This window comes from Pinus tabuliformis, chromosome 8 (genome assembly GCF_031772625.1).
Source record: "Pinus tabuliformis cultivar Carrire ecotype Pingquan chromosome 8, CPIR1, whole genome shotgun sequence".
Lineage (NCBI taxonomy): Eukaryota > Viridiplantae > Streptophyta > Pinopsida > Pinales > Pinaceae > Pinus > Pinus tabuliformis.
In genome coordinates this window covers 1,386,513,411-1,386,538,757 of record NC_142294.1, presented here as the reverse complement: position 1 = coordinate 1,386,538,757, position 25,347 = coordinate 1,386,513,411, and the positions used below count along the sequence as shown (strand labels likewise).

At 40.0% G+C, this 25,347-nt stretch overlaps 1 protein-coding gene across 1 annotated transcript in view; it reads right to left on the bottom strand.

Moving 5' to 3' along the window:
- Positions 1-3,642: 3,642 nt before the first annotated feature.
- Positions 3,643-25,347, bottom strand: part of GOS11 (golgi snare 11) — a 149,536-nt gene continuing 127,831 nt past the window's right edge. Inside the window, exons 4-5 of the mRNA XM_089373784.1 lie at positions 4,069-4,182; positions 3,643-3,938 (exon numbers count right to left, since the gene is read on the bottom strand). Coding sequence (XP_089229910.1) covers positions 3,825-3,938; positions 4,069-4,182 — 228 coding nt within the window. The 3' untranslated portion in view covers positions 3,643-3,824. The remainder of the gene's footprint in view (positions 3,939-4,068; positions 4,183-25,347) is intronic.

The window sequence follows — 25,347 nt, the reverse complement described above, 5'->3', positions numbered from 1 at the left end:
ATTCAGAATTTATATTTTGCATTCCAAAGTGGTTGCATATGTACCTTCAGCCTCAATAAAAGATGTATTAACTCAGCAAGATATTGATGGAAAGAGAGCTAAATGGGTTGCAAAATTCATAGAGTTTAACATAGAAGTGAAGCCCACTAAGCTTGTCAAAGGCCAAGGCTTGGCTAAACTTATGGCTGAGGAAAATTGCAGTTTGTTAGACATAAATTACATGGGTCCAAATTTAGATGATGAGCAGACAGAGGAAGCAGCAGAAGAGCAAAAGCAGAATCAGTCTTTGGCTGAAAATCTAGCCACCTGTGAATGGTATTCCAGCATAGTTCATTTTTTGCAGAAGCTAGAAGTCCCTCCAAGGCTTAGCTCAAGTCAAGCCCGAGCTATTAAACTCAGATCAGCCAAATTCTACGTTAATAACAATCTGTTTTATTGGAAAGACCCATCAGGAATCCTCTTGAGATGTCTAGATAAAGGACAATTTGTGGAAGTCATGCACTAGTTCCATTCTAGCATCTGTGGAGGGCATCATTATTGGAAAACCACAACCCACAAAATCCTGAGAGCTGGGTATTATTGGCCTACTCTATTCTCTGATGTGTTTTATTTTGTGAAATCTTGTGACAAATGTCAGAGGTTTGCAAGAAGACAACAGCTAAAATCTCTGCCCTTGAAGCCAGTACATGTCAATGGTCCCTTCCAGCAGTGGGGCTTGGCCTTTATAGGTGAGATCAACAAACATTCCAGTGGCCAACACAAATGGATCTTGGTAGCCACTGATTATTTCACCAAGTGGATTGAGGCTATACCCACTAAGAATGCCAATCATCAAGTTGTCATAAAGTTCTTGAATGAGAATATTTTCACTAGATTTGGTTGCCCAACCAAACTAGTCATTGATAATGCAGCAGCTTTCAAGGCAAAAGAATTGGTAGACATGACTGAATCCATGGGCATTCGATTGGTGCATTCTACCTCATATTATCCTCAAGGCAATGCCCTGGCAGAATCATCTAACAAGACTCTGGTAAGGGTAATCAAAAAACTATTAGAGGACAACAAAAAGAGTTGGGATTCCAAATTGAAGTTTGCCCTGTGGGCTGACAGAGTTACCATCAAAAAGTCCATAGGAAATTCTCCATTTAAGCTGGTTTATGGCGTTGATGTTGTTTTCCCTATCCAGCTGATTCTCCCTATGGCCAAATTCTTGCAAGAAGAACAAGATGAAGAGAATGACATGGTAAGGAGAATGAATAACCTGGTTGAACTATAGCAAATCCGAGAGCAGCTGGTTGAGAAGTCAAATGCTCATCGGAAGAAAATCAAATAAACCTTTGACAGGAAAGCAAAAGTGGACAATTTCCAAGTTGGTGACTGGGTTCTCAAATGGGATGCATTTAAGGAAAAGAAAGGTAATCATGGCAAGTTTGACTCCTTATGGACAGGTCTGTTTGTCATCGCTCAAATTCAGCAAAACAATACCTTTATTTTGCACAGTCTGGAAGGAGGAGATGTTTTTGGTAGCCCAGTCAATGGGCGGTTTTTGAAACTTTATTACATTCAAGGCTTTAAAGCCTTGGTATTGTAAATATGTTTTTTCCAGTTTTTTATTTTCATTGCAAAATAGACTCCATGCCCAATGGAACACTAGGAGAAAGATTTGATTTTGTTTTTACAAGATGGAGGCTTTCATCCCCAAAAGGAGCCAGTGTTAGCCTTGTTGGCAAATGGCCCACTAATGGATCCAAATATGCTCTTTAAAGTCTCCATAAGCCAGCAAAACCATGCCAATGGATCCAAATATGCTCTTGAAGGTTTTGAAATTTGCTTAAGGATCATTCAAAGATCAAAACCAGCGCAAGAGGAGAGCCCTTGGAAGGGCGGAAATGCACTATCGGGAGGCTAAAACACTCTAAAACCATGAAAAACCAAGTATCGGAGGCTTAAACTGAGAAATGCACAGCAGCCATCCGATCTGGCCGATCAACGGTCCAGATCTGATCGGCGGTCGCAATCGGCAGTCGCAATCAGCGATCACAATCGGCGGAGGCAAGTCGGCAGTATCGGCGCAGACAGTATGGAAGTTGCGACTGCGATCAGCGATGCAATGTGGACCATCAATCAAGCGCGCAGATCGACGGCCCACATCGCGTCACCAGATCGCTATCAGAGAAACATTAAGGAGCGCTCACCATGGGGCCAGTGCAACCCGATGACTGGACCCGACGGCATAATATATGATATTTCATAAATTTTGAAGTCCACAGGAAGGCTGTTTTTAATGCATTTTTGTGTATTTTCGTTATATAACGAAATACAAAGGGAGCCTTGGGCAGCGCCGATGCGATAAAGCCCGGACCCGAAAGGGTTCGGGAATGAAAATATATATTTTCATGTCCGCCAAAGGCCATTTTCAATGTATTTTCAGTGTTTTTAAGCATATTTCAAAATACAAAGGAAGCAAGGGACCAGGCCACTTGCGATAGGTGACAGCGACCCAAAGGGCGGACCCGATAGAAAAGTAAGCCATGTTTAAGGACTTTTTAAGTCCGAAAAGAACAAAGATGGGCGGGATTTTACAGTTTACAGCGTTTTCTGTGTAAAACAGAAAACATTCATGGTTATCATTTGAAAGGGGCCATTGCAGGGATTTCATAGGCCTGATAGCCACTCCATTGTAGGTACAGGTGGCCAACCATCCTTAGAGGCGTTGTGAAATAATGTTTACATACCAAAAGAGGGATTCGGTCGGGAGACAGTGGCCGAAAGAGGAAAAAGCACAGCGCAACACAGCCAAAAAACAACAGAAATGATTGTGGGGCATCTCTGGCACGAGAGAGCTCCCTGCCAGCGCAGCCAAAATACCAAAATGTGGTTATTCTTCTGTCAGAAGAAGAAACCTCCGAGCCATGCTTGCCTAGTCAGGGAATCAAACAGTGAACCAGATAGAGAGGATAGATTAAGACACTCTGAGCCTTTGAGAGCTCAGGAGCATTGTAAAGGCCTATAAATGGCTGAAAAAAAGATGTAACAAGGGTTCAACTTCTAGAGACTATTGAGACTTTGCTACTCAAGCTTCTCATCTTCATTCATTAGCAATACAAGCTTCTTTTGTTGTTATATGTTCAATGTCCATTTTCTCTTCTGTTCTAAGCTTGCACTTGAATAGGTTGTTCAGGGTTCTTCTGTATCTAATGCCAGATAACTGTCATCTGATAAATTAGATATGCAAGCTTCTTTTATTGCCTGTAGCTAGCCATTCATATGTGTTTATATATGCATCTGCTTGTATAGTCAGTATTCTCCATCTATTCATTGAATCTACAAACTATTGAGCATTAGTGGTCTAAAGCCTTGTAAGCTGAGGGTGTTCATGCATGTCTTGAGTAAAAACAAAGTTGAAATGGTTATCTAGCTTGATCCAAACCATCATTCATTCCAATAGTTCAGAGAACAATATTGAAGATTATATGTTACCAAGCATCTCCGAGCTACAACCTAGGAGAGTTTCCTGGAGTGATAATAGTCACAACGCAAAACTTTGTCCCCTGAAAAAGAATTTAGATACATAATATCTAGGGATTTTGTACATAATTATAATATCAATAAAGGTAATCCAGATATCCAAAAATAACCATGGGTAATGAATCCAGTATCTATTTCGAAGGCATTGAATGTGAATAACCATCGTGTAGATTTACAAAACAAATTAGCCAATTTAACTGAATATTCAAAACCAGCCACAGCACATCTAAAAATCTTAGCATGAACTATGCATGTATACAAAACATACCATATATTCTGAAATTGTAAGATATAGCTTACTTTGAAAACCAGTATATCAAAATGAAAACAGTGCAAGCAGATGCTACAAGAGAAAGTACTATTGTGTCCATTGATTTTCTGCGACGAATTGCTGACAAAATATGGTTCACCTACACATATACAGCAGTTTCCATCACTTATTTCATTATGATTAAGAGAATGACTACATTCTAAGACCAGAAATCGATAAAACATTTCAAAAAATGGCTCCTTTCAAGCAAAGAAGTGGCTTGTACTTACTGAAGGTAATCGACTGCTAACATTGCTGATCTTTGAGCCAATATTTCCAAAGGTCGAACGCTGAAACACGAGTGCACCAAGCGTAGCTTGGGCATGGAGTATCACATTATCTATCTGGACAAGATTGACAATGGTCATTAAGGTGTCATAATATTGGATAACATCTACACCAAAGTTCTCAGAGAAAACTTAGTACACAGAAAATCCATGAGCTACCAGCATTGAATAAAAGCCAAGAACAATATATGCTAACTTGACAAGCATCATGAAAACAGTGAAACATTTAAAACTGTATTGAATCCCAGTCAATCATTAGCAAAGGCTAAATGAGCCAATCTTGGAAGAGATTATGAAGAATGACTCCGTAATGGATACTGCTTCAGCCAAAAATGAAGACCAATGAGACCAAAATATGAAGTACAATCATAAATACAAAAGGAGCTACCTGCTAAAATGAAATGTACTCCATGAAGGCTACAGACGTAGGAAACAAAGGAAAATACATTAGATAGGAGTTTTCACATGGTAAATTTCTAGCGTTATAAGAACTGATCTGGCTACAAATGATATTAATTCTTCCAGAAAGAGTAAAAAGCATTAGACAATCAGAGAATCAAGCAACTTAATACCAATGTCATTTCAAGGCAAGACAATGGGTGCTAGGAAACAAAATACAAAGAGTATGAAGGCGGCAAGATAGAATCATTTTAATTCACTAAAGAGACAAAAGAGATAAAAATAAGATGACTGCAATTCCCTCAAATTCTGACTTATAAGATACATTAATATATGCCTCAGAAACCAAACAAAACCATGTGCTCTGAATTTCTCAATACATTGTCTTCAGGGAATCATGTACATAAAATGAAAAATTTAATCTTCCGTGAAATGTGTACTCAAACAAGTCCAATGAATATCCTCGGAACAAAAAGACATGTTTAGTAAGCTCAACTCATTTATTTGTTTTCCTTGCCCAACAAAACTAGATACCCTTTATATAACAGGGCCAAAACTAGCTCATTTGAGAACCTAGTTAAGGTTGATTTAATCTAGAACACAGAGAATTCAAAAAATTATGACAAACTTCTTTGAGTTTTATTCTAATTGAAATAACACCTTATATTCTTAGATTCCAAGATATAAAATAAAGGAGCAAACATATTTTATGCACCATAGAAATAAAAGCAACTAATGAACATCATGCTTTTAGCCGTGGAACAGGATGAGTAAACTCCATTATATCCAATAACAATGTCAAATACTTAGCAACGTGATTGGACTTTCCTACTGAAATGAGCTTCAGCTGACCTATCAAAGCTTCAAAATAATGTTCTGGGATAATTATCCTCAAGCAGCAACATCTTTATGAAGCATTGGCATCAGCACCTAGATTTCACAAGCCAATACAAAAAGTGCTTGCAAGACCATCATGCCTGCACCATCCGAACTAGAAGAGAAACTTCACAGGCTATCAACTAAGGCTTGAAGAAATAGCATCCCTGCTTATGAGATTCTAAAGAACAGCCCAGTCTTGGAGCACTGGCACTCCCTAAATGCATTTCAGTCACAAAGGAACATTAAACGACATTAATTTTTCTAGACCATGGTAACAGATTCTGTACTTCAAAGAATTCCTTAAAACCCTAGGTTATAAGTTACCTTCAACATGAAAACCTATCAAAACTGTTATCTTCAAATGCTAGAAACTGAAATACATACTGCGGAAAATATACAACAGAATCCTCACAGGTCTGTCTCAAACTACATCACTTTTTATTATCGTAGAACTGAGAAAACAGGATAATAATGCTGTAGACAAACTCTACTACTTCATGCTGAACTGTAATAAAAACAGAATACTTAACCCTACCCTGAGCCTTCTTAGGTATCTGACGAAGAGACTTGAGTTTACAAAACTAGCCCTGATCCAAAAGGATCCAATCCTCAAATAAATATAAAACCTGATCAACTGCTGGCTTTGGGATTAGCACCCCCGACACTTGAATGGCATGTTTTTAATGGAGTGCCCCAAGTAGCAATCTGTGCCTTCTCCCTAAGACTATGTCGCCATCATGTGCTCTATCTAAAGCCAGGCAAAAGCGGCCTGAAACAGAACTTTAAATCAGAAAAGTCCACTCAAAAATAGAAAACTGAACTAAACTGGCAATTAGACACCAATGAAATGAAGGTAACAAAACAGGAAAGAAACTAATTTTGGAGCATGCAAGCTGAAGGCATGTGTGCTCCATCTCCTTCCCTGCATAACTGCACCTCCCTCCCACTCTGCAGTACACAGGAACCCAGGTAGACTGCTTACAGACCTGCTCCTGTGTGCAACTTGGTGCAGTGGAGAAGACTAACCAAGCTAAACATGTAAAATCTAACACTCCCTCTTAGCAAGGAAAGTGATCTCCATCAATCCAATCTCTCCTTGAACATCTCGAACGTCCCCTTTTCCAGGGCCTAAGTCAAGAGATCTGAAACCCACTTATTTGTCTGAACTCCGTTTGAAATTCTATCCCTGAGGAAATGATACCTGATGTCAATGTGCTCGGAGTAGTGACAAAATACTGGATTCTCAAAAAGGTTGGTACAACTATGTTTATTATTGTATGAAGGCATGCATGCACCATCTCCTTCACTACATGACTGTGCCCCCCTCCTCTCCTGCTCCTATATGCACCATGCTGCAGTGGAGAAGACTAATTGAACTAAACAGATAAGGAAAATGTTCACCTATCCCAATCTCTCCCTGTACATCTTGAACATCCACTTTTCCAAGCCCTTAGTCAAGACTAGATATATTCAATCTGATAACTTGTCTAAACATACTCAAGAGACACTATTCCCCTCTAAGCTTTGTCCCCAAGGAAATAATTCCTGATGTCAATGTGCTTGGAGCATTGATGGAATATACTGGATTCTCAGAAAGTTCGATAAAACAAATATTGTCATTGTAGACAACAATATGCTCCAACATCTCACTTGTATCTTGGAAATAAACTTGTGAAGCCATTTGGCTTCACAACTAGTAGTGTTCTCTGCCATGTACTCTACCTCTATTGAACTCGATGTCGTTAAAACTTGAAACCTGCTTCTTACTGAACTAGAAAATCATCCCTAAACCCAAACTGAAGCAACAACGTGAAGTACTTCTCCTGTCACTTGCATCACCTGCCTAGTGAAACTAAAAAAACTCGTGCAACATCAACTCACCATCTCCTACATACCTCATACCATAATGCACTATGCCCTTCAAGTAACAGAGCACACGTGTTGCAACTACTTAGTGAATCTGCCTTGGCTCAACCATATATTGGTTCAAGGTCTTCAATGCAAAACATATATTAGGTCTGGTATTAAGCAGATTCATCAAGGATCTAATCAACTATCTATACACAAAAGAATCTACCAAATCTGAATCCAAATCAGCTTGCAACTTTGATTTTGGTGCCATGGGAGTAGCTAAGGGCTTATATATCAGCTAAAATCTCTCTCTCTCTCTCTCTCTCTCTCTTTATATATATATATATATATATATATATATATATATATATATATATATATATATATATATATATATATATATCTCTGTGTGTGTGTGTGTATCCTATCTAAGGAACACCTCCTAGACTCTTCCACAACTTTAGACCCAAGAAATGCTGTCTCAATACAATGTCCTTCATTTCAAATTCTCATGCCAACTCTGTCTTGCACCTTGCTATGAACTTCTCAAAACTCCTTGTAACTATTAAGCCATCTACATATAGGAAAGAAACAAGCAGATCAGATCTACTAAATAAATAATCAAGATTGGAATCTACCAAAGTTTTGGCGAATCCCAAACCTAATAGATATGCATCAACCCTAGAGTACCAAGCACATGGTGCATGCTTCAACCCATCATGGGCTTTCTTCAACCTATACACATGGGTATCTCATTCATGCACGTCAAATCCTCTCAATTGATTAATGTATACATCTTCCTCATTTGCACCATTGACGAAGGTTATCTTTACATCCATCTAATATAACTACCAACAAAAAACTGATGCTAAAGACGTAATAGTCCTGATAGAAGTATACCTGGCAACTGGAGCAAAGGTATCCTCATAGTCAACTCCCTCTCTTTTAGAGAATCCTCTAGCTACAAATCAAGCCCTGTACTTCTCTATGTTGCCATCAGCGATTTCACCTTGTACAACCACCTGGAATCAACCACTGATTTTACCTCTAGTTTCAACATTATATACCACACATCACTCTACATGATGGAGTTGTACTCCATCATGGCATCCTTCCATACCTGCTCACCCACTACCTCCTCAAAATGAGACGTCTTTGCATAAATGATGGAAGATATCGATGCAACATAATTGGGAAACTTCTTAGGAGGATAGCTTACTCAAAAAGGAATCTTTGGAGCAACAACTAACACCTATACCTCTTGCAATACTTGTGTAATCCACCTAGGCCTTCTAGCTATACTAGGGGGTAAAATAGTGTTTGTTCCTGTACTAAAACCTAATTGTGTTCAATTGTGATTTAGCTGGAATTTATGGATTAGCTTTTCAGGCGGTGAGCTTCTCAACATTCTCAATCTCTACCAAAGGCTCCTGAGACTTAAGGACCCTACATCCTCATCAAACTTGACATCCTAACTTAAACCATCTTCTACTAAGATGGAATGCACACTTTGAAAGTATTAGAAGTCTCAGTGTATCCCAGACAATTCCCTTTTAGAGTAGAGGGTCCAAACTTAGTCCTTTTCTCCTCATGAATATGAATAGATATAGGACAACTAGAAACAAGGAAATGTGGGACCTATAGTTTGTCATCTGTAAAAGCTTATTTTAGTATCTTTTGCTTCAATATCTTGAGAGGACAATAATTCAAATGTAGATTCTTGTGCGACAAGCTTTTGCCCAAAGCTGCATGGATAAATCTAAGTCATGGACCATTACCTTCACATTCTCTATGATGGACTTATTCTTCCTTTCTACAACACTATTATGTTGCAGGTTGTAAGGCGCTGTCAACTCCTTCTTGATCCCTACTTCATTACAAAAAGTGTCAAACTCCTTAGATGTATGCTCAGACACAAGAATTTTGAATGTATCTTAAAGAAAGATCAGTAGCAGGTGAAAATAAACAGAAAATATAAAGCTTATGCATCCTGCTAACAATGAAATTTCAACGAAAAAGGGAGTATAAACAACCTAGTTTACGCATTGGTTTGCTAGAACCAAATATCCATAGAGGCAGATAGTAAACACGAGTTAAACATGATAATCAAATATGGGTATGAACGATATAACTTGATGAAGGCAATCTATTAATTTTAGGTATGTTCTATGCTTAGAGCAATTTACTTCAATTTTCACAGTTAGCTCAATATCTTTTCCAGATTAGCAATCACATCAGCATTAAAGTAAACTGCAGATAGAACATAAACATAAATCGCAGAAGACAAGCCAAGACAAGAGGACACAAGATGTGGCGCTAGCTAGGGACAAACCCCAATGTGGGGAAACCCTTGATCAATTATTCTTATATGTTCTTCAATAGTTTAGCAGAGAGAGAGAAAGAGAGATAGTACATTTACAACAGAAGTCAACACTTTGACTTATCTAGATAAGAGCATAGATCATCTCTAAGAAGATGATACATGAGATCAGTTGAAGACATGCTGCTTCCACTGATTCTCCAAAGTGACTCCTTCACCTATCATCGTGCTGCATCTCTTCATCTTGCTGCACCTCACCGTGTTGCACCATGTTCCACCCATCATCACAATGCTGGACCTCATGACTGCTGCACCTAATGCTGCACTGTTGTCCCATGTGCCATGGTTGAACCATGTTGTCATACAACATGTCTCATGTGCTTGCCACAGCTATCCATGTTGTCCATGCTTGCCATACTGCACCATGCTTGCCATGTTGTCCAAGCTTGCCATGTTGCACCATGCTATCCATGCTTGCTGTCCCATTGTGCCACTATTGCACAATGACATGGCAGTCCCATCATTGTTCTATCTCATCATGCTGTTGTCCCATTGAACATTGTGGCACAATATCATTGCTGCTAGTACTGTTGTCCCATCACAGCTTGTTATCTCAATATACTTACAGCAACCCAGCATTGTTGCTGTCCCTACAGCAACATAACATACTTACGCTGCTCCAAATATGTATGTACCATTGCCTAGCTGTCCTAGTTGTACTGCTGCACTGTTGTACCTAACAGTCATGCCCAAAACACTGCTATTCTAGGCATATGGCAGCCTTGCTGTCTTGTTGTCCATGCATCACAGTTCCACCATGCTCCATTGCCTAGTTGTCCACAACACTATTGTTCCAATGTTGCCTTCACTATTGCTTATGTGGTGACTGGTTAGGGCATCTGGCAGCCCTTACACACCCAGCCAAACAACCCCTAAAATCTGCCCAAATTTGCCCTTAATTAATGCAGTTGTCCTCCAAGGGAAGGTTGTCCCCTTCGCTATAATTCTGGGCAGCCTTCTAGCCCTTAATAATGGCTCTGCCCTCCTCTCATTACAGTGGCATCCTACAGCCCTTAGAACAGGCCTGCGGCAGCCTTTCTAGAGGACTGTTCCACCCTCTACGAGCCCTCAAACAGCTCCCTTTCTCCTCGGCCTTCTAGCAAGATACTCGGCCTCCTTTCATCCCTTCAGTCTTCCTGAAATGGCTTCAGAACAGCCCTATTTCACCCACGTTGAATTGCCTCTTCTTGTTGCGGCCCTAAGCTTCAAACTTCGGCCTCTCCCTATAAGAGCACCCAAACAACCTCTCTTTCCCACGCTGTCTAGGGCAACCTCTTTCTTGGCTACGTAGAGGCCAGCGTATAGGCTAGGGCTTCTTCTTGATAGCATAGATACTAGGGTTGTCCTCCTTGTAGCGTTAGGGCTTCTCACTTGACTACGTCCTCTAGATTAGGGCAGTGTTCTTCTTCTTGACTGCGGCTAGGGCAATCTCAATACTCCAATGTCTAGGGCTTCCACTCCTAGATTTCTCTTCAACTAAAACCCAAGACAAGTGGAAAGAAATCAAGATAGAAGTGTGTGTAGAAATGACTATCAAGTCATCTCCTTTTATACTAAAATGTTGAGCACATGTAGGGTATATTTGGTTGCTGGCCGACTTTGACGAATTGTCTTATAACACAAATAAATTCATAACTCCATGAATACTTATCGGAATCGGATAATCTTTAGATCAATCCTACACCTCTCAATGAGAGGGATCCAAGAAAAATATCGACTTCCATAAATAAGATGACCCACATGGAGTTTGGCCCTAGTTGCCAATTTTAACACTCCCTCTCAACTAGGGAGAACTCCATCCGCTGATCCATATGTCCAACTGTACTATCTCTGCCATCAGTGCCCTGCACTGCTCTGCTCTACTCTACTGAGCTTTGCTCTGCTGAACCATGAAGAAGAAGAATTGATCGAGAATGTCTCATACCATTCTCTACTGACCCGAAGTTAGTTTTATTGATCCCAGATCAATATCACAAGAGAGTGTCTCAAACCACTCATACTGATCCCAGATCAATGGAGGTAATCCTAGCATAGGGAGTATTGTAGATACAACGATGCGTCCATCGACAGTACTACTATGGTCCCTAACCCCATTTCCCTGCTCATTTGGCTAGATGAGAGGTACTTCCCATGAGTCCCAGACTACATGGGTAGGATGCCTCGACAGGAGAACCATTCATCTTGTCCTTAAGTCGCCACGGGGTATCACAGGGGAACGCTGAGCCATTCACCCTATACACAGCGCACCATTAGGGGAGGGTGAGTCACCCTATGGTCGCGTGTTGCTCCAGTAAGTACCCCAAGCCCCCCGGAGCTCCCAGAGCTCAATGCATGCAACATGTAGGACCCTCATAAGAGGGTCTCTCAACGACTCCAAGTCGTTCGAGAAAGTCACAAATTTGACCTTTCCCTGGGGCTTTGACAAAATGTCTGTGATCTGTACATTAGTCTCAATGTGATGGAACCTCCTCGCTCATCGACGTACCATATCCCAAATAAGGTAGTATCTAATGTCTATTTGCTGGAGCAATCATAGAATACGGGATTCCTCAACAATCGAATCACCCCCTAGTTGTCACAGAGGATCACGGTGGTATCCATCATGTGTACAAATAGCTCGCTAAAGACCTTCCACAACCAGGTAGCTTCACACGAGATCATACTCATAGCTATGTATATGATCTCAGCAATGCTTATAGCAACCAACTTCTACTTCCTACTCATCTAGGATATCGAACAGAACCCAAAGAGAACCAGCACTCAGAAGTGCTCTTTTGATTCTCCACATTGCCTACTGAGTCAGTATTCAAAGAATCATGCAGCTTTATATTTCAGTGTATCTCAATCTATGAGAGATTGTGCCCCGAAGATATCTTAGAAGATCCTTGGCACCAATCTAGTGAGACTCAACCATATATGAGCTCACCATGCTAACTGCAAAAGCATATATCCGGACAGAAATTCACCAAGAACATCAATGCTAGAATGAGTTTATGAAACTCAGAGGCATTTCCCTAATTAGGTCCGACATCCCTACCACATAACTTCTGAAAGTTAAGCTCCATAGAGGTAGTCACGGGCTTGCAGTTGACCATTCCAAAGCCGGAATCCAACTCCCTCTTACTTTTGCAAATGAGAGGGTCTGCACCTGTTAGAAAGAGGTCATCCTCAGAAGGTGCCAGTATGAGAGGGATATCATCCCCAACCTTCAAGCAAAGGTTTGGATCGGCTTCACTCCTAGTGAATCTCAGATTCATCAGACAACTATCAATCCTCTCATGCTATGTCCAGGGTGTTTGCTTCAAGCCATAGAGGGCTTTCTTCCACTTGCACACATGAGATTCCCAATCATGAATCTCAAACCCCTTGGGTTGTTCCAAACTTGTGGACCTACTATATGAGGGGAATGGTCCCCTCATAAGATTTTCCTTCGATACATCTTAGACCTAAGTAACCTGACACAGGGATTCGGGATTCGTAGGATACGGGGATTCGAGTGTCGGATTCGGACACGTTGACCCCCTGGAACAGGACATGTAGGATTTGTTATATATTATTTTATTAAGATATATATATATATATATATATATATATATATATTTAAAAATATATATATGTATATCTAAAATTAGATATTTCTTACGCAAATTCTCATAATGATACAAATTCATTGACTTCAAACATAGATCTTCATCTAGACGTTCGTTTTACTGTTTACAAAGTAAGTTAGTAACATTATAGCATGCATAGTACATACAAAATTCAAGTACATGTCACATAAATCATGATTCATAAATGAAAGACAACTTACAAGATAATAAGATAAAGACACTGACAGATGTATTTTTCTCATTAAGTCATCAAATCAAAGTGTTACATAGGTAGTGCAATGCCAATGGCAAATAGAAATAGAAAAATATAAAACAACTACACGTATACAAGCCTCAAGGCAATAGGTAGCCCATGACTCATGAGTCATCAATCCTCATAGTCATCATCAGAATCAGCATCAATGTCCTCATCATCATGGTCACCACTGCTCTCCTCTGCATCGTCCCCCTCCCCTGTATCCATAGTCGCCTCTGCATCTGCTGGTGTGGAGGATGGCCCCTCTAAAATATCACCGTCATCAAATCTAACAGGCTCCAGCACTGGATCATTGAGATCCATGTTGGCCAATGCCAATTCAACACTACTATCCAGAGCCATATCATCAGGAAAGACATCCCACATCTTTGTCTTTCCCCTCAACCACTCTTCCCTCTGCCTATAAATAAGACGAAGGTTGGTGTGCACATACACCATTGTCTCTATCCTGGACTGCTCAAGACTGCTCTTCTTCACACTATACAAATTCTCATATGTGCTCCAATTCCTCTCACAACAAGAGGATGAAGTCACCTGAGAGAGGAGCCTCATGGCTAACTGCTAAAGAGGAGGGCTTGTTGCCCCATGATTTGCCCACCAAGAATAGGGCTTCTTAGCCCCCTGTCTCTAATCACATCATATCCTGCAAATCGACCAGTGCCAGTGGAAAACTCTGCAAAGGCATCCTCCACCTCATCAAGCAATGCTCTATCTTGGAAAACCCGCCTGAATGCATCTTTCCTCCCCTGTGAGATTTCACCATCCATGTGAGGAGGGAATCTGCGAGAAGGTCCACCATTCAGCCACTCATGGTTGTAGTATTTTGGGTTCAACGAGTGAGCCAAACAATGTAAAGGTGTGCAATTCTTGTCCCATTTGCTGACAAGAATATCCTGTATGGTACCACAGAGGGCCTCTGGTGATGTCTCATCCTCGGGGCACTCACTCTGTAGAATAATGCTCCTCATAGACTCAATCATGGAATCCCATCCGTCATAAACCTCTCCTAGGATGGGTTTGTCTGTATCTACAAATCGAAGCAAAGAAATGATAGGGTCCATGATCTAAATAATTAGATCTACCCTCTCCCACCAAGCATCATCTAGCACTGTGTCCTTCACTTTTTTAGAGGCTACTTGATCTGTCTTTCACCAAAAATACCAAAACTCAAAAATAACCATGACCCCAAGAGCGGTCTTGACCTCCCTCAACCTCTTCAACATGATGAATGAAGAGGCAACCCGTGTATCAGCAATCTTCAACAATGATAGATTGTTGTACTCCTTGTAGATAGTGAGGGCATTTGTATGATTTTGCACAAAGTTACAGATATGTCATGCATCTTCAATAATGTTACCAATCCAAAGCACATCAGAAGCAATGGATTTCAGAGCTAAGTTCAATGACTGGGCAATGCAAGGTGTCCAAAACACTTGTGGATATTTAGCTTCCACAATCATGCCAGCAGCCTTGCAAACAGGTGCATTATATGTAATGATTTGCACACAAGAATCAACACCTACATCTTCAATAACTTTAATAAATAACTCACCCATAAATTGTGCATCCTTGTATTCTCCAAGTGTATCCATTGCTTTCAAGAAAACTGAACCATTCAAGGAAGACACCATGAAGTTGATGAGTGGGTGTCGTGCTGAATCTGTCCATCCATCAGAAACAATGCTAACCCCAGATGTTGCCCATGATGCTTTAATAGGCTCAAGCATTTTTTGCACCTCTTTTTTTTCCTTCGTCAACAATGTGGTTCTAAGCTTCTCTGAACCAGGAAGCACATACCATGATGGAGACCCATGAGTTAGATCTCGACACATCTCAATAAATAGAGGTGAGCGTGCAACATTAAATGATATGAAGTTTTGATAGAAAAAGAAGGCAATGGTGAGATCAAGCTCTTCCCGTTTCTCTTTTTGAAAAATCTTGTCCATTGGACCAAGTGAAATTGCTTTTCTTTTTGCTGCTTGTCCCCCAATAGAACTCTCAAATGGAAATTTGGTGGTGCCTTTCCTCAAAAATGGAAGGGGGTCTTCATTCTTGGTTTTTCTTGATTTTGCAGCCACATTTGCCATACCAATAGTGAACTCTTTTTCCATTTCTTTCCTCTTTTGTAAAGGAACAACTTTACAAGCTCCAACTCCACAACTTGGTAAAGCCAACAAATGGCCTTTCACACGGTAATATGTGCTTTTGAAAGAATTGTGGCAAAAGTTGCATCTCCATTGCACATTGCCTCCTCCCTTCCCCTTGGTGCTTGTCCCATCCTCTCTTGTGACATATTTCCACAAGGGATATTTCTCAATGTTGTCTTTAGGAGGAAGTCTTCCCTCAACATTACTTGCAGCAGACTCTGATGATATTGGGGGAGGAGGGGCATCTCCAATGGAGACATTCTTCCCCTTCCTTTGCCCCCTACTTGTTGCCCTTGATTGAGCCATGAATACTGTAAAAAAAATAAACAAAACATACACAAATTTGTAAAAAAAATCATATACAAACTGCTATAATAGAAATGCAAAAAAATAGAGATGAAATGCACTTACCTGGTGCTTGAATCTCCTTGCTGAATGCTCCAAACCCTTAGCTCCTTGCCCACAACTCACTATTTGCAAAAACGAATGAGAGAAATGGTAAATAATGAAAAGAACAACATTGTTTTTATGCAACGGGTTTCACTTTTTTGGGATTAGAATCCCAAAATCAGGAAACGACCGAGATTCGATCGTGTCCCGTTAGGACACGTTGTGTCCTATTTTTGGATTCGAATTCCCATCGAATCGTGTCGGATTCGGACACGTGGCCTGTTTTGGACGAATCCGATTTCAGAGTCTCAGACATGTACCTTCATGCTCTTCTTGAATTCAGGCATCCCTGTCATCATCTGACTCACATCGGGTAGGGCCCCATAATAAGTAGACCTCTGGTGCTATAGATGAGATGTGACAACTGACATGGTCCCCAATGGACCATCCTACAACTTGATACAAATTACCAACCCTGAACTCAAAAGCATCTTTGAAAATTCCATTTTCAAACACGTACCCTTCCATCGATGAATGCCACCTTGTAACCTTTGACTTCCATTGCCGAAATGGACACCAAGTTCTTCTTGTGATCAGGTTCATAAAAGAGATTTTGTAAATGAATCGAGTTACCCTTATTCAATTGAGGGGTAACATTCCCTAAACCCTTTCCAAGATAGGTGGCATCGACTCCAAGTATAATCCCACGATTGTTTCCATCTCTACCAAATTAGAGAGAGCACCCTTCTATCCAATAGAGTGCCTTGAAGCACTACAATCAATAAGCCAGATTCCCAAAGAATCTGAAGGAGGGCCAATACAAGATAACGCTTCTTTATCTTATCAGAAACAACATTTGGTTCTTCATACCTAGGGTTCCTTACTTTCTCTAAGGAGTCGGTCATTTCCTTGATGACCTACATTACCTGTTATTCCTCTGATCATTGAAGATGTCCCTAGAATGATTGTTATCATCATCAATTGATGTGTCCCTACCTCGGACACTCCTTCGCATAATGGCCGAACTTATTGCAACCAAGGCATCTGCCTTTCCTTCCACCCTTAGATCCGGACTTCCCAATGAAGTGATCTTTAGGTAGGCCATCAGAAACTTCCTCTATGCCATTCTGATAATATTCTCTGCTTCGACTTCACCCTTGGTGAATTTGAAGAGGGATGAGGAATTCATTGATCCTTTTTTTTCTTTCCCAACTGTCTTCGGTGATTGCTCTTTCACTCTTGCTTGGGCATTGTCTTCACCTCAGCTCTGATACCATGTTAATTTTAGCTATGTTCTATGCCTAGAGCAATTTATTTCAATTTTCACAGTTAGCTCAATATCTTTTCTAAATTAGCAATCATATCAGCATTAAAGTAAACTGCAGATAGAACATAAACATAAATTGCAAAAGACAAGCCAAGACAAGAGGACACAAGATGTGGCGCTAGCCAGGGACAAACCCCAATGTGGGGAAACCCTTGATCAGTTCTTCTTATATGTTCTTCAATAGTTCAGCAGAGAGAGAGAGAGATAGTACATTTACAACAGAAGTCAACACTTTGACTTATCTAGATAAGAGCATAGATCATCTCTAAGAAGATGATACATGAGATCAGTTGAAGACATGCTGCTTCAACTGATTCTCCAAGGTGACTCCTTCACCTATCATCATGCTGCACCTCACCGTGTTGCACCATGTTCCACCCATCATCACAATGCTGGACCTCATGGCTGCTGCACTGTTGTCCCATGTGCCATGGTTGAACCATGTCGTCATACAGCATGTCTCATGTGCTTGCCACAGCTATCCATGTTGTCCATGCTTGCCATGTTGTCCAAGCTTGCCATGTTGCACCATGTTGTCCATGCTTGTTGTCCCATTGTGCCACTGTTGCACAATGACATGGCAGTCCCATCATTGTTTTGTTTCATCATGTTGTTGTCCCATTGAACATTGTGGCACAATATCATTGCTGCTAGTACTGTTGTCCCATCACGGCTTGTTATCTCAATATACTTACAGCAACCCAGCATTGTTGTTGTCCCTACAGCAACATAACATACTTACGCTGCTCCAAATATGTATGTACCATTGCCTAGCTGTCCTAGTTGTACTGCTACACTGCTGTACCTAACAGTCATGCCCAAAACATTGTTGCTCTAGGCATATGGCAACCTTGTTGTCTTGCTATCCATGCATCACGGTTCCACCATGCTCCATTCACACTGCCTAGTTGTCCACAACACTGTTGTTAAAATGCTACCTTCACTGCTGCTTATGTGGTGACTAGTTAGGGCATCTGGCAGCCCTTACACACCCAGCCAAACAGCGCCTAAAATCTGCCCAAATTTGCCCTTAATTAATGCGGTTGTCCTCCAAGGGAAGGTTGTCCCCTTCGCTATAATTCTGGGCAGCCTTCTAGCCCTTAATAATGGCTCTGCCCTCCTCTCATTACAGTGGCATCCTACAGCCCTTAGAATAGGCCTGCGGCAGCCTTTCTAGAGGATTGTTCCACCCTCTACAAGCCCTCAAACAACTCCCTTTCTCCTCGGCCTTCTAGCAAGATACTCAGCCTCCTTTCATCCCTTCAGTCTTCCTGAAATGGCTTCAGAATAGCCTTGTTCCACCGACGCTGAATTGCCTCTTCTTGCTGCGGCCCTAAGCTTCAAACTTCGGCCTTTCTCCCTACAAGAGCACCCAAACAGCCTCTCTTTCCCACGTTGTCTAGGGCAGCCTCTTTCTTGGCTGTGTAGAGGCCAGCATATAGGCTAGGGCTTCTTCTTGATAGCGTAGATACTAGGGTTGTCCTCCTTGTAGCGTTAGGGCTTCTCACTTGACTGCGTCCTCTAGATTAGGGCAGCATTCTTCTTCTTGACTGCGGCTAGGGCAACCTCAATCCTCCAACGTCTAGGGCTTCCACTCCTAGATTTCTCTTCAACTAAAACCCAAAACAAGTGAAAAGAAATCAAGATATAAGTGTAAGATGTCTGTAGACATGACTATCAAGTCATCTCCTTTTATACTAAAACGTTGAGCACATGTGGGGTATATTTGGTTGCTGGCCGACCTTGACGAATTGTCTTATAACACAAATAAATTCATAACTCCATGAATACTTATCGGAATCAAACGATCTTTAAGTCAATGCTACACCTCTCAATGAGAGGGATCCAAGAAAAATATCAGCTGCCATAAATAAGATGACCCACATGGAGTTTGGCCCTAGTTGCCAATTTTAACACAATCATTCTTATAAGGTCCAAGTTATGATCTCAAATGAATTGTGGAAACTGGAAGTGAAGAAAGCAGCGATTGAGAATTAATAGGGCTTGGACTTGCTCAAGCCATAATGATAACTGACGCCACCAGATACTCCACCAAGGATTCTAAATGTTAGACTTTAGTAAAAGGAGCAATTGATGATTATAATGAATGGTGTTTATCTGCACAATGACTTTATTTGTTGGGCTGGTTTTCAGCGTACATACCACTTCCTTGCAGAAAGATCTGTAAAACAATTTTATGTTTGTATTTTTTGACACTTTATGCCACTGTATGATCTGGGCAGATCCTAGTGAATGCACACAATAATGTGTATATGCTAAATGTATTTTTCTTCAAAAACATATGAGTGAAAATATGGATTTTTTTTCCAGGAAAAAAAAGGAGCAATTGATGGGTACCTTAGAAGAAAAGGGAAATGAAAGCAGCTGCAATTTTTGAGTTGGATATATTGGGGAAGGAAGAAAAAGTCAACTCACTATCAAAATTATTCTGTTTTAAATTTTGAAAAACTATGAAAAAAAACACTGTAAAGTTCAAAAGCACTTGTTGGTTGTAACAGTTTCATATATTATTTTGTTCTTAAAAACAATGCTTTTAGAATTGTTATTTGTACCAACTATGCTATATTAGAAATCCACATCCCAGGTCTGGTCTATGATCTTAGCTAAAAAACATAAACAGACTGAACATGCCTAACTACAAACTTTTACACATTGGAATATACCACGTGTGAAGTTCTAGGCAGTTGTTAGGGCCGAAATTTTGTATCTACTGCAGGTCTGAAATTTTGTTGTTGGGAGTCGAAGTTCTATTGCTAGGAGGCCGAAGTTTTGGACTAGAGTTGTTGCTGGGGTCGAAGTTTTTGGGTTAACTATTGGGTTGTAGCTACTAGGCAAGAAGAGACTATTCAAGGTGTTGAATCATATTGAACACTGACTTGGTGGAGAAGGAAGGTTTGTAGGTCTAGAGTCTTGGTCTATCTCATCTTGATTTTGAATCTACTAAAGGAAGAGTTCATTGACTGGGTTTTCCCCTACATAGGGGTTTTATCCCTGACTGTCTGCCTACATCTAGTGTCCATAATCTTCATGTTTTGCTTTTGATAATTGCTTGAGGAAACAAAGATAAAAGAAGAATGTAAGAAAGTTGATAAGAACATAAGAATATCACAAGTAATTATCAACATAAGAAAATCTTTCTGCCTTTCCGATTTTCTAACATGGTATTAGAGCTAAGGTGAAGAAGAAATAAAAAGGGAGGTTGAAGATTTATTGAGGAAAGACAAATCAAAGGAAGGTTATTAAGGAGAAAGAATCATATAAGAAGATAAGCCTACTATCTACAGGAACTATGTCAAACTCAATGAAGGGAGAAAATAAACTATAAGGAGCCTCCAACTATAGGGCCTGGAAAAAGAGGATGCACCTCATTCTCAAAAAGAACAAAGTTTTGGATCTCGTTCAAGGAAAAATCAAGAAGCCTACAAATGATTCAAGTGAAGCAGAAAAATCAAAGTAAAAGAAAATAACTAGCATATATGGTGTCTCTAGGCTTGAGGAATTCCTTCCTCGCATGAGACCAGTACATGGCTAAGGAGGTGTGGTGATTCCAAATAAACATTTGCACATTTCTTGCAGTTGTCACCAAGTTAGATACCCACTCAATTTTGACAATGTCTTTCAGTGCATTGTTGAGTGCATGCACACAACAATGGGTCCAAAAATAAGCCTATATTTACTCTTAATCATTAATCCTATTGATCCACACACTGTTGTTGCATCTGTCACAACCTATACAATATTTGTAGAGCCAAACTCCTCTATAGCATCACGAAGAAGCTCAAATTGAAAAGTTGCATCTTTGCGCTTTCTAAAACAATTAATAGCTCTAAGAAAGAAAGGCCCCTCTTGGCAAGTAACTATGATGTTGATAAGAGGACGTTGGCAATGTCTTTCCATGCATCCATAACAATAGAACAACCTTTCCTCACCCATGTCTGCCTCAGAGTTTCCTTTTGCACTTAATATTGGCCATTTGCCTTTCTAATATCATTGTCCTCAACTTACATTCACTTGGGGGCACATATGAGGGTCATTCTATTGCAATTGCCTTGACCATATCCTTGTAGTAAGGAGAACGACTAACATGGAAAGGAATGCCATTAGAAAAAAGAAGTTTTCCAATGGCATCATCTATATCATCGCGGTTCAGCATACTATACATCCCTGCAAGAGTTGGTCCCACTGCACAAAAATGGGAACCCTTAGTCCCAACAGGTGATGGTGGAGGTATATTTTTCTTTTCTTTTGATTTTCTTTTGGAGCTTGTGGCTTCATCAATATTTTGATGAGCTTGGGGCATGACATTTTTGCTTTAGAAGATGCACTTTGCATCTACTGCCGTTTGCATTCTCAACAACTCTAATTTTTGTAGCATGGTTAATATTGTACATATATTAAACCCTTTGCCACCTACACCCAAAAGATGCATCTTGACCCGACTATAACTCTCAACCCAAGAATGGCCACAAACATTGCACATCCAATGGCGTGTCCCACATCTTTTGTTTCCTGGTTTTGGGTGGGTTAAGGGGCTAGCGATTTTGGTAGCATATAACAAAAGAGGTTTGATCAAATTAAATGTCCCCTTTGCATATTGTGCCAATATTGTTGAAGTGGTTGGACTAAGAGTAGCACTAGTTGCACTATTGCCATGGGTTTTATTCATTGTTGATGGGATTGCAATTCCATGTGGAAATTTTGTTTGAGGATCATATTCACTATCACTATCAGTGGCACTATGGTTGTTGCTGTGATCAATCATTTTGCACTTGAAACTTGCTAGGATTTAATTTATTTGCAGAATTTTATTATTTTTAGTGCCCTATAGGAAGGGTTTTAATATTTAATGGTTCTGAGAAAATGAAAGGATAAATCTACATTATAAAAGGCTCTGATAATCTGAATTTGGACTGACAAATATACATTTTAAAACTACTATGTAAATTTGAGTAGTTTCCATGGTTTACAATTTGTTACCCCTGATAATCTAATACTCTAAACCAAACTATGGAAACTATGGCATTAAAAGTTTTTCTCATTTATGAATGAAATTATTAATGCCACATGGAGAACATGAAAAAAATTAAATTCAAAAATTGTATCTAGCAACTTACCATACATATGCACAGAACCTAGACACACAGAGGAGGTGAGAGCCGAAACTGAGCACTAACAAACTAGAAACTGAGCACTAACAAACTGGACGCACAAAGCCTGAACGCGCAAAGCAGGTGAGCACTGAAGTCTGGGAGCCATGGCCAAGCAAACTTGACACCCACAGTCGATGGGCCACACCCTAGGCCAACTAATTTTTGAGAGGTGCCTATTATTGTCCAACTATCTTCACTAATGTGCACATGTTTGTCATGGAGTGTCACCCTTGTCAATTTTTCACAAGGAAACAAAAGTTAGTAGCACTACCTCTGAAGTTAGTTACGGTAGAAGTGCCCTTCATGCAATGGGGCCTAAATTTGATTGGACGGTTCAATGATAACTCAATTAATGGCCAAAAAATGATCCTTACCACCACAGACTATTTCACCAGGTAGGTGGAAGGCATACCCTCAAGGGTTGTCAAGGCAATAGTGGGCAATTGTCCTCTATGGTGCCACTTTAGCGTCTCATGAAGACCTTGATGAGACCAATAATTTGGGTGGTAACAAGGTTGTTTCCTCAAAATAATCCCACAAGTGTGAAACGCTTATATCATGGAAATCAATATAAGTACACCAACCCCCCTTGCAAGGTGTACAAATCAATCTTTCAAAACAAGAGCCTAGCTTCCAAAACCCTCAAAGTTGAAACAACTCCTCCACAATGTGCACAAGGAGAAACACCAAACTCTTCCTTGCATGCACATGATCTTCAAAGGTGGCACTCAGTCTTCAAGGAGTCTTCAAAGACAACCAAATCTTCATTGCATGCCAATTAATATACCCATGAAATCAGCATAACACCCCAAACATCAAGGCCAGCTAAGAAATCTGAGTTGTTCTCCAATTCAAGTTGACTTATTAACTTTACTCCTTTTTCAAAGAAAATCAAACCAGTTTAAACTCACATATGAGTTGGCCCAAGTCAAATTTATATCTCAAATCAGTCTGAATTATGTAGGTCGGCCTCACCTAACATTGCTCCATCGATCACCTCAAACTAAGTCAATATATATATATATATATATAATGAAATACAAGTGATTTGAAATCCTGCTAAAAGTCTGAGTTACCATAGGGAACATTGAACGTGCCCTTTACACCAGAATGTTGACTTGGTTCAAAAACTCCTTAGAAATAGTCAATAAGGCACTGGTACAATGAAAAATCAGTTCACATGAACATTTTTTTTATCTTACCAAAGGACCAATTTAAAGATAAGTGTGGAGAATCTATATCAGGCCTAGTAAAAACCTCATTGGATGCTATAATGGATGAATTTATCTGTTGTGTGGAAGATTATATTGGTGGTGCACCAATTTGAATCTACATTTTCTGAAGCTTTCTTCTTGGTTCATAGCTAGAAGAGGGCAATGGTGGCAATGATTCCACTACAATTGAACTCCAACATCCTCTCACTTGAGCTCGAACCAAATTACAATGACGCAACCCGTAGTCATGTACATCAACATTCAAAGGTTTTGAACCATTCTTCTCTCCAAGCGTTCCATTCCAGCTAAGAGGAATAAGAGATCTGGTGATTCGAACAATCAAAAAGATGGCCACTATATCCCAACAAGCTCTTGCACACTCGCAATTCCAAAAAAGGTGACAATTTGTCAATACCCCTACATTTGAACAATGTTATCATAATCGGACCGGTCATCAAACCAATAGACCCCCAAACCAAAAATCGGTCAAAACTGAACCGGAACCTGTAAAAAATCTAGATCAAAAAACCGATCAACCAAAAACACATAAAATATTCAAATTTTAAAGAAAAACATATATCTTCATGTGCATCCATATGAATCCAAACCATTTATACACAAATAAGCAAAAGTTCTCATTTATATAGCATGTAAGGGTGCACATAACCAAGATAACACTGAGTACAATCCATCTCTGAACGGAAAGTACATCAAAAAACAAGCCCTAGATGGCCTATAGCATCTAAAAAACCATGCTACAACAAATACCTACTTATCGTCAAAATATTTACCTCTATTGGGATATTTGTCATTAATATCACCCTCAAAGAATCAAAATAATATAGAAAATGCTTAGCATGTCAATTGAAGATTTTGTTTGAGTGATGGGTACTTTTTTAGTAGGATCATGATAGATAAGTGCAACAATCAATGCCACTAACATCAAGGTACATACAGAAATTAGTGCTCTTGATTAAATGCTAGTTCCATATCCTCGTACATGAAAAAATCCAATGGAAACATTGCAATCCCCCCAATCCTGAAATCCTAAAAACTTGTTAAGTTTGTTGGATTTTGAGTGGGATCTAATTCTACTTACTCCATATCAAATCCAAAGAGTTCAAAACCACTCTCAAATATCCTGAGTTCAGAACCACTTTAAGAATTTAAAATTGCTATGAATTGCATAGCAATAGTAGGGCCATAGGCTTGAATATTAGGCACTAGTAGGGAAATATGGTCAAATACTAGGCTTCCCCAATCATAAAGCATTACTTAAAAAAAATGCATTCAAAGGGTCCTTGATAGCATTGTACAAAACCGGTTCAATGAAGAAAGGTCGGTTCAATATGGTTTGGTTCACTGGTTCAAACCGGTTTTGCCCTCCAACCTGTTGCACTGGCCAATTCTGACCGGTTCGGTCTGGTTTTGATAACATTGCATTTGAGTAAACCAAATTTAGCAAATCTAGCCTTCAAAGGTAATCCTTAATAAACCACCAACTAAGAAAAGACCCTTGCTTAGTAATAGATCATGCAAACCCAAATTGAGCTCAAACAATGAGTCCAAGACCTTTCCCTAAATGGACAGATAATTT